Genomic DNA, 13,637 nt, shown 5'->3' with positions numbered 1-13,637 from the left:
GGACATTTTAATTTTTTCAAACTTTCACCAATACCAAGCATAAAACAAAAAAGAAAAAGGGGATAGAAAGAGAGAGAGGAGGGAGTAGGGTAGAAGGAAGGAGCAAGGAAGGAAACTGCAAAAATATTTTGTGACACACATACATTTCCTTAGGATACATTTTCTTATCATTACACCAGTGTTGAATTTCTAGTTAAAAGGTATGTGCTTTTCAGACATTTTGTCAAAAAGCAGTTGAGAACTGCTCTAGAACCCTCTCTAACACTGATGTTGTCTTTTAAAATAATCCTTATCAATTCAACAGGCAAAAAAGACACTTTAATATTGTTTTAATTTGCATTTTATTACAGATGAATACAATTCATCTTTATTGGACCCCCCTCTCTTTTTTTTTTAATTTACTTATTCATTTGGCAGTTCTGGGTCTTAGTTGTGACATGTGACCTCTTAGTTGCAGGATGTGAGATCTCGTTCCCTCACCAGAGGAGGAACCCCAGTTCTCTGCGTTGGGAAAGAGGAGTCTTAGCCACTGGACTAGCAGGTGAGTCCCCTGTTGACCCTATCTATTTCTTCTTTTCTGACTTACTTGCCCATTTTTCTATTTGGCTATTTATCCTTTTCTTACTGATTTGTAAGACTTCTTAACCTTCATCCATTTTTCTCCCTTCTAGTTTGGCATCAGCCCTTTAATTTTTTGTTGATTTTTTTTCTTTCCAGTTCGGTATGTGCCCTTTAATTTTTTGGTGATCTCTGGAACACTTTCCACTTTTTTATGTGTTTTAAAAATAAGTCTTTGCTTTATATTTCATGTGCTATAAATTCCATTTCCAAGATTATTCATAAGTATTTTTTATATTTTAGTAATTTAATGATTTCACTTTTATATTAAAATCTTTAATCCACCAAGAATTTAATTTAGCCCATGTCATATACATATGGACATCAGCAGATGGTCAATACCGAAATCAGATTGATTATATTATTTACAGTCAAAGATGGAGAAGCTCTATACAGTCAGCAAAAACAAGACCAGGAGCTGACTATGGCACAGATCATGAACTCCTTATTGCCAAATTCAGACCTAAATTGAAGAAAGTAGGGAAAACCAACAGACCATCCAGGTATGACCCAAATCAAATCTCTTATGATTATACAGTGGAAGTGACAAATAGATTCAAGGGATGAGATCTGATAGACAGAGTGCCTGAAGAACTATGGTTGGAGGTTCGTGACATTGTAAAGGAGGCAGTGATCAAGACCATCTGCAAGAAAAAGAAATGAAAAAAGGCAAAATGGTTGTCTGGGGAGGCCTTACAAATAGCTGAGAAAAGAAGAGAAGCTAAAGGCAAAAGAGAAAAGGAAAGATATACCCATTTGAATGCACAGTTCCAAAGAATAGAAAGGAGAGATAAGAAAGCCTTCCTCAGTGATCAGTGCAAACAAATAGAGGAAAACAACAGAATGGGAAAGACTAGAGATCTCTTCAAGAAAATTAGAGATACCAAGGGAACATTTCATGCAAGATTGGCTCAATAAAGGACAGAAATGATATGGACCTAACAGAAGCAGAAGATATTAAGAAGAGGTGGCAAGAATACAGAGAAGAACTGTACAAGAAAAGATCTTCATGACCCAGATAATCACGATGGTGTGATCACTCACCTAGAGTCAGACATCTTGGAATGTGAAGTCAAGTGGGCCTTAGGAAGCATCACTATGAACAAAGCTAGTGAAAGTGATGGAATTCCAGTTGAGCTATTTCAAATCCTAAAAGATGATGCTGTGAATGGGCTGTACTCAATATCCCAGCAAATTTGGAAAACTCAGAAGTGACCACAGGACTGGAAAAGGTCATTTTTCATTCCAATCCCAAAGAAAGGCAATGCCAAAGAATGCTCAAACTACCACACAGTTGTACTCATCTCACACGCTAGTAAAGTAATGCTCAAAATTCTCCAAGCCAGGCTTCAACAGTACACGACTGTGAATTTCCAGATGTTCAAGCTGGATTTAGAAAAGGCAGAGGAACCAGAGATCAAATTGCTAACATCCATTGGATTATCAAAAAAGCAAGAGAATTCCAGAAAAACATCTACTTCTGCTTTATTGACTATGCCAAAGCCTTTGATTGTGTGGATCAGAAGACATAGAACAACAGACTGGTTCCAAATCAGGAAAGGAGTACATCAAGGCTGTATACTGTCACCCTGCTTACTTAACTTATCTGCAGAGTGCATCATGCAAAATGCTGGGCTGGATGAAGCACAAGCTGGAATCAAGATTGCCAGGAGAAATATCAATAACCTCAGATATGCAGATGACACTACCTTTATGGCAGAAAATGAAGAACTAAAGAGCCTCTTGATGAGTGTGAAAGAGGAGAGTGAAAAAGTTGGCTTAAAACTCAACATTCAGAAAACTGATATCATGGTGTCCAGTCCTATCACTTCATGCAAATAGATGGGGAAACAGTGACAGACTTTAATTTTGGGGGCTCTAAAATCACTGCAGATGATGACTACAGCCATGAAATTAAACAACGCTTGCTCCTTGGAAGAAAAGATATGACCCACCTAGACAGCATACTAAAAAGCAGAGACATTACTTTGCCAACAAATGTCCATCTAGTCAAAGCTATGGTTTTTCCAGTAGTCATGTATGGATGTGAGAGTTGGGACTATAAAGAAAGCTGAGTGCCGAAGAATTGATGCTTTTGAACTGTGGTGTTGGAGAAGACTCTTGAGAATCTCTTGAACTGCAAGGAGATCCAACCAGTCCATCCTAAAGGAAATCAGTCCTGAATATTCAATGGGAGGACTGATGCTGAAGCTGAAACTCCAATACTTTGGCCACCTGATGTGAAGAATTGACTCATTTGAAAAGACCCTCATGCTGGGCAAGATTGAAGGCAGGAGGAGAAGGGCACGACAGAGGATGAGATGGTTGGATGGCGTCACTGACTCGATGGACATGAGGTTGATTATGCTCCAGGAGTTGGTGATGGACAGGGAAGCCTGGCATGCTGCAATCTATAGGGTGGCAAAGAGTCGGAGATGACTGAGGGACTAAACTGACTGACTGTGGTGTGTTTTCCTCTAAACAGTTGGCCAGTGGCTCCTTCACTTATTGTACAGTTTATACTTTTCTTGCTGATTAGCAATGCCTCTGTTATTATTTCTCTCCTTGGGTCTCTGTAACGTTGATGTTAACGTGAAGCTTTAAAGCCATTTGACAAATCTAACCATTTTCCTTCTCGGTTAGCAACTATGTGGAAGATGAAGAGATGTCAGTTCAAATGCCAGAAAGATACTAAATGAATCGTTGGCTTTAAAAAAAAAAAAAATCAAGAATGCTGTAAGTGTTTTCTAACATAATTATTGCTTATATAGATTTGTGTTGTTAGGTATTTAAATTTTTTTATTGCTGTGTATCTGGGCTGAAATGATATATGATTTTATAATCATATTTTTCTCAACAAGCCAGTAATCTTAATGTATTATGTATAATAGGTGCATAAATGTATGTATTACCATTATTCAGGAGCTAAATATTATTTATGAATTTATGAAATGCTGAACAAATTTCATAAACATGGGTAACTTCTTGTAACCAGTTTATAAATTTAAATGTATTGGTTCATGTTTTCCCAATACAATCAACATAATTACAAAACAGAAATTGACGTTAACTTTGCTATCCTTTATTTATTTTTTTTTTTAAAAAAGGGGGAGCTCCCTTGCCCTGTTTTTTTAAAAATTTGCTTTTTTATTTATTTTTTGGCTGCTCTGTGGCTTTGTTGCTATGATCAGGCTTTCTCTAGTTGGGTTGAGCATGGGCTCTAGGGTGCTTCAGTAGTTGTGCATGGGCTTAGTTGCTCTGCAGCATGTGGGATCTTCCCGGACCAGGGATCAAACCCATGTCCACTGCACTGGCAGGAGGCTTCTAACCACTAGACCACCAGGGAAGTCCAACTTTACTATCCTTTATATTGAAGCTGCAAACATAGAAAGGCATCTGTACAAAATATAGGCTTATCTTTGTGCTTTAGATGTCCTTGTTACCTAAACAAACAGTCACAAAAATACGTGTTTCTAATCAAAACAATAATCTTTACTTCTAGTAAAGATGAACATTCTGATGGTGAACACTGTAAACTGGGATTTACTTGGGAACTATGACTTTCTCACCTACTTTGCCTATAATTTAGCCACAAATTAAGCCACTTACCATGAGGTGCTTCTGAAAATACTATATTTGGTCAGTTAATCCATTTCCTGTCTCATTGTGATGAATGCTGGCCTTAACTCTGACAATAATTTAGGTCAAATTACATAACCACAACCATAAGGGTAAATGTGTGGAATTTTATGTTAGGTCATTCCAAGGATTAATATATGTAATTCACTTATCTTCCTCCATGTAATTCCTTAGGCACTTTTAGAATTATTTTGGTACATTGATAATTGTTAAAGATACTTGCTATCAAAAACCAAGATTCAATCCTGTGTGTGAGCCTGACTGAAAAAAGAGCTACAATAGTTATTACCAAGAAAATGTTCTGTGAATTGATTGGGCAGAATCTCTAAAGCCTGTTCTTTTCCCAGTTAAGAAAACAAACCCAGGTGGCAAGGGAATTTAGCCTGAAAAAAGGCTTATCTCCCTACCCACCATGAGAGACAAACTCAGTTTTATCTCTTGGCTCATATTACAAAGCATGGCTGTTCTCCGAATCAAGAGGATAATTTTTTTTAATGTTTCTCATTTCCTTCTCTTTAATCATGCTTTCTACAGTGTATAGAGAATATCCATCACTTCATTTCTACAGTTTCTCACAAATCATTTCACCTATTCCAATTTCCTGTTCTATGACAAGAACCTCTTGGACAATTCTGCCCACTTTTCTTGTAAAATCCTGATTTACAAGCTAGAAAACCAGGCAGTATTCTTTCTCTTGGGAGTTTTCTTGATTTCATGTCAGATTCTTGTCTTGCTTCTTTTACTCTTGATTGTTTCAGGCTTATTTCCTTTCCTCATCAGTCCTTTTCTGCTCACAATCATCATTATGGTCCCATATGTCAATCTCCATGTTCATAATCCAGGGCAAGGGAGCAATCATATGGACTACACATCCTTATTTTCATTTTATGGCTTGGTTTAGATACTATTAATTGGAATATCCATGAGCACAGGAATTATGTCCATCTTGTGCAGCACTGTACACACAGTGCTTGCCATAGAATGCTCAGTATATTTTTATTAAATTAATAATAGCCACCATTTAATAAATCTACTTATCAAATGATAGGTATTGTGCCATGCACTAAGGTATGTCCATTTTATAAATGAAAAGACTGAAACTTAGATAAATTAAATAACTTGTTCTTGGTCACAATGGCTAGTTAAGGCTTAAGAACTAAAACCTGACCTAATCTGAGCTATGGACGTCTCAGTGCCCACATGAAATCTCTACAGTAACAGTGCAGAGGCAGGATAACATAACCATGAAGAAAGCTTGACTTTAAATCTTGACTCTGAGGCTGAAGAGTTAATAAACACTCTGTGCTTCAGTTTCATTATTAACTAGACACTATTTATTGAAAAAACATTCATTGGTTTCCAGTTACTCCACCTTAGAGTTGTTCTGTAATCTGCTACATTGCCTTATTTAGTTTAACACAATTGGCACTGAAGATCAACAAAGGCTTCAGTTCAGTTCAGTTCAGTCGCTCAGTCGTGTCCGACTCTTTGTGACCCCATGAATTGCAGCACGCCAGGCCTCCCTGCCCATCACCATCTCCCGGAGTTCACTCAGACTCACGTCCATCGAGTCAGTGATGCCATCCAGCCATCTCATCCTCTGTCGTCCCCTTCTCCTCCTGCCCACAATCCCTCCCAGCATCAGAGTCTTTTCCAATGAGTCAACTCTTCGCATGAGGTAGCCAAAGTACTGGAGTTTCAGCTTTAGCATCATTCCTTCCAAAGAACACCCAGGACTGATCTCCTTTAGAATGGACTGGTTGGATCTCCTTGCAGTCCAAGGGACTCCCAAGAGTCTTCTCCAACACCACAGTTCAAAAGCATCAATTCTTTGGCGCTCACCTTTCTTCACAGTCCAACTCTCACATCCATACATGACTACTGGAAAAACCATAGCCTTGACTAGACGGACCTTTGTTGGCAAAGTAATGTCTCTGCTTTTGAATATGCTATCTAGGTTGGTCATAACTTTGCTTCCAAGGAGTAAGCTTCTTAGACCCCTACAAATGACGGCTTAAATTACCCTAGTAGGCAACGTTCTCAGTCAGTTGAGATATTAGCTGCAAACAAGGAAGTGTTTAATGGATTGTCATACCCACCAGTTACAACTTCAACGGTAGCAAATATATGGATGGAAGGTCTGAAGACTGAAAAATTACCCAATTTTTTTCCCTTTTAAAATAACTGCCAGTGTTTTCTTCTCTTTCTTTCTTTCTATAGCAACCATTGAGGCTCCTGAATCCCCATATTATTTATAGAGTGTACTGGTAGTGACTGTACTTACCATTTAGTCCTTAGATTGCAAGACCATGAGGAATCACAGGTAGATGAGAACTAGAATAGGCACTTTACATCCAGAGGTCAGGACTAAGTGAACAATAACATCCCACCAGCTGGATTGGATGTACCTTTGGTCCTGAAAGAGGGCAAGAGCAGGGGCTGTTGTAATAGAATGACTGGATCAAGTAGGCAGGCTGAAGACATTTTTGTCATCATACATGTGGGGAAAAGCAACTAAATAGTAAAATACAATGGATACCTCCCTCTTAGCTCAAACACAGGGCTCACAGTGATGTCTCCCTCCCCAGCACAGGGACGGAACAGCAGCACCATTCAACACATGTAACTTGTAGTCTAAACTGCATGGCTGAGTGAAGCAGGTGTGGATATCTGACCCAAACTGGACAGACTTGCTCTCCTTGGCAACTGGAATTTTGAACTGAGATGCAAAAAGATGGGGAGTTGTTTTTAGTCCATGAGGAGGACAGTTTATGGATTCCTATTACTGAGTTTCCCTGATTATCCAGCAATTACCAACATTCTGTGAGATATGCCAGTATCCTTCTGGTAAAGTCAACTTAACTGGCTAGAGTTGTTATTTACTCTAAATAAGTGGAAGAACCTTAAATACTACACTTCCCTGGAGCACTTTCTCTCAAGCTACTCCTTCATGGTCCTTTCCCTATACCCGCCACCAAAGTATCACAGCTCACCGAGAATTCCATAATGTTCTATATCACTGAGATTTTGTTATTCCCCTGCATGAAATTCCCTTCCTTTTCTTCCTGAAAACTTTTTCAAGGATTATCTCCTCTATAACACTTTCAATCATCACCCCATATTTACCTGTTCATTTGCAAGATCCTCCACTATTCATGAGTTTCCCTTGTGGCTCAGCTGGTAAAGAATCCTGCAATATGGGAGACCTGGGTTCAATCCCTCCCTGGAAAAGGGAAAGGCTACCAACTCCAGTATTCTGGCCTGGAGAATTCCAAGGATGGTATAATTAATCAGTCCATGGGGTTGCAAAGAGTCGGACAGAAATTGAATAAACCCAGCCAATTCCAGAACAACTGCCCAACTAACATAGAGACTCCTAAGAAATAATAACTGGTTAGTGTTTTAATCCACTGACCTTTGGGGTAACTTGCTAGGCAACATTTTGTTGTGGGAATAAATAATTGGTACAATATCTGTGGGTTAGATTTCACATGGGGATCACCAGTTTAAGAGCTTTTCTAGCTAAACAAAAGATTTAAAATCCAAGGACTGCTTTTTCAAGCCCCACTGTGTATGTGAAGAATGGATACATTTACAAATCAACAGAAAAAGAAATTTCTCACTACTTGCTAATATAAAACATTTAAAAACTAGAAAAAGATTTTTTTAAAACTTTAAAGAAAAATCAAAAGTAAAATCACCAATAATTTCTCTATTTCAACATAAATATGTTAGTTTTCAATGTTTCTATTCAGCTATTTACATATGTATTTTCATATAATTCTAATAACAATACTGCTATTTTGCTGCTGCTAAGTCACTTCAGTCGTGTCCGACTCTGTGCGACCCCATAGATGGCAACCCACCAGGCTCCCCTGTCCCCGGGATTCTCAAGGCAAGAACACTGGAGTGGGTTGCCATTTCCTTCTCCAGCGTAGGAAAATGAAAAGTGAAAGTGAAAGTGAAGTCGAGCAGTCATGTCCGACTCTTCGGGACCCAATGGACCGCAGCCCACCAGGCTCCTCCGCCCATGGGATTCTCCAGGCAAGAGTACTAGAGTGGGGTGCCATTGCCTTCTCCAATATTTTGCTTTAATATTAAAGGAAAAATTTAATACCCATACCCAGTAATTTTAATCACTCCATAAAAATTCTTCAAACAGGTATACTATATTATTTCTGTATTATTTTAGATTCCCTTTTTTCCCCTATTACCAAGAAGTGACAAAATATAGCTCTTTTCTTTCTTTGGTATTAGTGCTTTAAATATGGAGGCTGGGATGGGGTCTTTCTTACCTACTGCCATTGTCCCAAGTACCTAGCAAAGTATATGGTAGACACCCAATAAACATGAATGTTTATTCATTTATGCAAGCAAGAATGAACAATTGGATTTACATAAGGAAAGGCTTCCTAATTCCATCTGCTTCAAATGATTTTAAACTAGCACAATCAAAAAGTCATTATCATTTGAAAGAAAAACATATTTGCATCACATCTTGAATTTATTACCTACAGATAAAGGAATCCTTTATTTACCTTAAAATTCAGTTACAAAGTTGACCCATAAAATAGATGAAAGAATTCCAAGGTTCTTATTCATGAACTGCTTCTATAAATATCACTAGATGAACACCATCTCTTCTCAGTTCTTATTCCCTTCTCTGCAACTCTTGACATTTTTGGCTACTTCTTAAACTCCATCATGAATCAGTTTCTGCAATCACTGTTTATAATCACTCACTTATAGTCTTGTCTTCAGGGTTGACTGGTTCAAGATGGCAGGGTACAAGGACATGTGCCCATCTCCTGTGAGAGCACCAACTAGCTTTTGAACAACCATGGACAGGAGGATGCTGGAACCCACCAAAAAAAGATATCCCACATCTAAAGACAAAGGAGAAGCTACAACGAGATGGTGGGGGGAGGGCACAATCACGATAAAGTTAAATCCCATACCCGCCTAGCAGGCAACCCACAAACTGGAGAACACTAATATCAAAGAAGTTCTCCCACTCTTGTGATGGTTCTGAGTGTCCTAGCCTGGGGATCCAGCAAAGGGACTAGGAATCCCCAGGGATTCTGACTGTGAAGGCCAACAGGATTTGATTGCAGGACTTCCATAGGACTGAGAGAAATAGAGACTTCACACTTGGAGGGCACAAACAAAATCTTGTGTGCGCCAGGACTGAGAGGAAAGGAGCAGTGACCCCACAGGAGACTGAACCAGACCAACCATCTAGTGTTCGATGAACTCCTGCGGAGTCGTGGGTCAGCAGTGGCTCGCTGCAGGGATGGGGGCACTAGCAGCAGCAGTCCCAGGAAGTGCCCCTTAGTGTGAGCCCTCTTGGAGGTCACCATTGTTTTTCAGTCGCTAAGCTGTATCTGACTACTTGCAATTCTATGAACTGCAGTATGCCAGGCTTCCCTGTCCTTCACCATCTCCTGGAGTTTCTCAAACTCATGTCCATTGAGTTGGTGATGCCATCCAACTATCTCATCTTCTGTTACCCCCTTTCCCTCCTGCCCTTAATCTTTCCTAGCATCAAGGTCTTTTCCAATGAGTAAGCTCTTCACATCAGGTGGCCAAAATATTGGAGCTTCAGCATAGTCCTTCCAGTTAATATTCACGGTTGATTTCCTTTAGGATTGACTGGTTTGATCTTGCTGTCCAAGGGACTCTCAAGGGTCTTCTCCAGCACTACAATTTGAAAGCAGCAGACAGTTGGATTAAAGTTTTACTGAGAACAGCCCTGCCCACTAGAGCAAGATCCAGTTCTCACTGCCAGTCCCTCCCATCTGGAAGCTTGCACAAGCTGCTTATCCTCATCTACCAGAGGGCAGATAGAAGAAACAACTATAATTCTGCAGCCTCAAGAAGGAAAACCACAATCACAGAAAGTAAATAAAAATGAAAATACAGAGGACTAAATCCCAGATGAAAGAAAAAGATAAAACCCTAGAAAAATAACTAAATGAAGAGGAGATAGGCAACCTTCCAGAAAAAGAACTCAGGATGATAGTGAAGATGATCCAGGGTTTCGGAAAAAGAATGGAGAAGATCCAAGAAATGTTTACCAAAGAACCTAGAAGAACTAAAGAACAAACAAGAGATGAACACTGTACTAGATGGAATAATCTTGTCTTCAGTCTGTTTTATGAAACATGCCCAGATCTGTATATCTAATCCTGATCATTCTATTTGGACCTTTCAATCTCATCCACCTCCATTTCCTTAAAGTCTTACTTTGCTTGTATTGTCAATCTACACCTCTTTTCCTTTGAACTACATGTATGTGTCTCCTAGCCTTTGCAATTTTTTCTTGACCCTGCTTCTTCCTCAAGTGTCATTCCATTGCCCCTTTCCCTTCACCACCCAGACTTTCCTGGTGGCTCAGACGGTAAAGCCACCGTCTGTCTACAATGCAAGAGACCAGGGTTCGATCCCTGTGTCGGGAAGATCCCCTGGAGAAGGAAATGGCAATCCACTCCAGTACTATTGCTTGGGAAATCCCATGGACAGAGGAGCCTGGTAGGCTACAGTCCATGGGGTTGCAAAGAGTTGGACACGACTAAGCGACTTCACTTTCACTTTCTTCACCACCCAACTTTTGGAAAGTGTGTTCTGTACTCCTTGCTCTTTTCCGCATTCCTCTCCTTAACTGTTTGCATGTTGACTTCTGCTTTCTCCTGTTGACCTTTTACTTCAGTGATTGTTTGATCCCCTTCCAACAATGCTTCTCTGTAGCATCTCACACCCTTCCAACTTAAGCCTGCACACCTACAGAAACCAACAAGGAAAACCACAATGATAAACCCACACAGCAACTAGAGAGTAACCCCCACTCTGGGCAACTAAAGAAAGCCCACCAGCAACAAAGACCCAAGGCTGCCAAAAATAAAGAGCACAGCAACCCACGCCAGTATTCTTGCCTGGAGAATCCCAAAGACAGAGGAGAGTGGCAGGTAGCAGTCCATAGGGTTGCAGAGTCGGACTTGACTGAAGTGACTTAGCACACGTGTGCACAAACATGAACAAAAAAACTCCCCTCATGGCTTCCTTTGCACTACACCTTCTTGGTTTCTAACAAGTATCCCCTGACATACTTTCTTCTTTTTGTCCTTGGACTTCTTTTTTACTCTACTATCCTTAAAGGTCCTCATTCACCTCCAGAGATAACAAATATTTACCAAGTGCCTATTATGTAGCAGGATCTGTTCAGGCCCCAGGGATACAGGGATGAACAAACCAGAAGCTCACTGTGTCTGTAGTACTTCCTTTTCTAATTTTTTAAAATTATTATTTATTTTTGCCTATGCTGGGTCTTCCAGGGAGTGGACTTTCTCTAGTTGTGGTGGTGGTGGGGGTATTCTTCATTGCAAGCTGGACCCTTTCGAGTTGTGAAGAACAAAAATTGGATTTCCAGAAGAATATTATGATGTAGGAAACAAGCAAGCATGTAGAAAGGAAAACAAGATACATAGGAAGCAAACTTTCATAGAGGCCTACATCTGAGCCAACAGTTTCACATTCCTATTTTGAATAAAAAGTTTAAAATATCATTTTATCAAAGACATTTTGACTAAACTTAATAATGCTAAGAAACAAATGTCTACATTGCAGAAGTTAAAGAACCTGCAAATGTACTGGAGAAAACGCTAAATGAAAAAAAAAAGGAACAAGTATGATTTCCTCAAGATGCGACATCTAGGGTTGTACACCAAAAGACAAAACTTTAAGAAAACATTTCAAACAACCCAGTTGCTGCCAGTGTACAACAACTGTATATGATTAAGTAAAGTGCCTAAACTGATTTAAATTTTATCTCTTTTACTTTTGAGAAATTGCAACACTCTATTTATAACAGCCTCTTCTTCAAAAAGACGTTGTGGCAAACTTACTTTAAAAAAAAAAATGCAATTTTTGTAAAGAACTTGCCACACGTTTGCTTCCCTGGAAAGAAGAGAAAACCAGTTTCTTAACATACTTTAACCCACTTTCCCCCACCTTAGCAGAACCAATACATCACGGAAAACGTCTAAGTGGGAACATTGTAATTTGGCTCATTGTACACTACGCCTCTCCACTACGTTGGATCTTATTTTTAGTTTCCAGCTTAGCTGTCAATTAGTAGTGGCTGTCACTTCTCTGTTTCATTTCCCATAAACCCAGAAAAATGGGTGGAGGACCATAGAGAGCTTTGGTCCAGATAGTCTATTAGATATCAACAGTTTTTTCCTCAGGACGATGAAGCCCCAGGAAAACGGAGTTTTCCTTTTCCTACATCCCATTCTGGAACCTGGACTTCGTTCCTCTTCCTTTCAATCTCAATTCGGGCTCTTTAACGTTAGCACAGCAAGTTCTTTGAACGAAATCCAGCGCTCCTTTGTCTCCAAACGTGGCTAAGAAGGCCTCAGCTGGCCGAGAGAAAATAGTGGCAGCGATCCACCCTAGCCAGTACACCCACCCATCACAACCCGCTTCTGGTGCCGAAGCCCTGGCCCGTGCTCAGATGTCTTCGGTACCGCGAGGCGCGCGCTCGCCCGGTCACTATCCCTGGGAAGGGGCGGGACCCCAGAGCGCGTGCCGGTACTGCGGCAGGCGGAAGCTGCTGGCGGAGAAGACGGGCGGTTCCCGCCGGCGACGGTGGGGGAAGGGCGGCTGACACACCCGGAAGTTGGTCTGGAAGTGGGCTTGCGGGGGGGGGGAGTGGGTAACGTGTGGGGGTGAGGCTTCCGGTAGCGCAAAGGGTATCGGGAGAGGCTTCCAGTAAACCTTCTCTGGCCTCTGGAGGGACCACCGTTGCGGCGGCTTCGGCTTCCACGATCTGCGTTCGGGCTAAACGGTCACAGCAGACGCCGCTGCCGGTCCCCTTGTGCCTGGTTCTGTCCTTATTCGTTCCCAGGAGACCGCCCCGGTTCCAGCAGCGGCTGCGGCCGACATGTTGTGAGGCGGCGGCGCGGGTGTCTGAAGGATGGTTTGGCCGAGGCGGCGGCATCGGCTGCTGGCGGCGGCGGCGGGGGCGGCAGCGGGGGCTCCGGTTCTGTAGAGCCTTGCCGGCTGAGTATCCGCCCTGTTCCGCGGCCAGACCAGTGCCCCCGGACCTTGCCTCTGCTCCGCGCCGTTGGGGAACGGTTAGACGACAGCGCACGCCCCTCTGAGGAGACACGAAGGGGGTTTTCTAGTGCTCAGATTCCGGACCACCTTGCCTTCCCCTCCGACCTGGGCAGTGCTGTCCCCAGAATCCTCAACAACCCCCCTCCCGCCCACCTCCAACTTTGCTCCCAACCTCGCCTTAAATCTTTCACACACACGGGTGTTCCCCTCTCTCTCCAGCCACCCCTGGCCCCTTAATTTTCTGCACGCTCATCTCAGAGGGA

The 13,637-nt window shown here is 41.4% G+C and overlaps 2 protein-coding genes across 4 annotated transcripts in view; one reads left to right on the top strand and one right to left on the bottom strand.

The window, feature by feature from the left end:
* CCDC18 (coiled-coil domain containing 18) overlaps positions 1-3,690 on the top strand; it is a 173,194-nt gene extending 169,504 nt beyond the window's left edge. Inside the window, exons 30-31 of one of the 3 annotated variants that reach the window (XR_009493921.1) lie at positions 452-541; positions 3,262-3,663. The gene's annotated coding sequence lies outside the window, so the exon portion shown is untranslated. Of the gene's footprint in view, positions 1-451 lie in introns of all 3 variants that reach the window. The other 2 variants (XM_059885079.1, XM_015464582.3) reach the window with 2 other exon arrangements.
* Positions 3,691-8,601: 4,911 nt separating this feature from the next.
* Positions 8,602-13,438, bottom strand: LOC112445988 (cyclin-K). The gene is made up of 2 exons (XM_024990068.2): positions 12,725-13,438; positions 8,602-9,957 (listed from the first exon to the last, which is right to left on the bottom strand). Exon 1 carries the CDS (start codon positions 13,253-13,255, stop codon positions 12,728-12,730), a length of 528 nt encoding a protein of 175 aa, XP_024845836.1. The 5' UTR covers positions 13,256-13,438; the 3' UTR covers positions 8,602-9,957; positions 12,725-12,727.
* Positions 13,439-13,637: the final 199 nt, after the last annotated feature.

The sequence above is a fragment of the Bos taurus genome, chromosome 3 (genome assembly GCF_002263795.3).
Source record: "Bos taurus isolate L1 Dominette 01449 registration number 42190680 breed Hereford chromosome 3, ARS-UCD2.0, whole genome shotgun sequence".
Taxonomy (NCBI): Eukaryota; Metazoa; Chordata; class Mammalia; order Artiodactyla; family Bovidae; genus Bos; species Bos taurus.
This window is presented reverse-complemented; position numbering and strand designations above follow the sequence as displayed.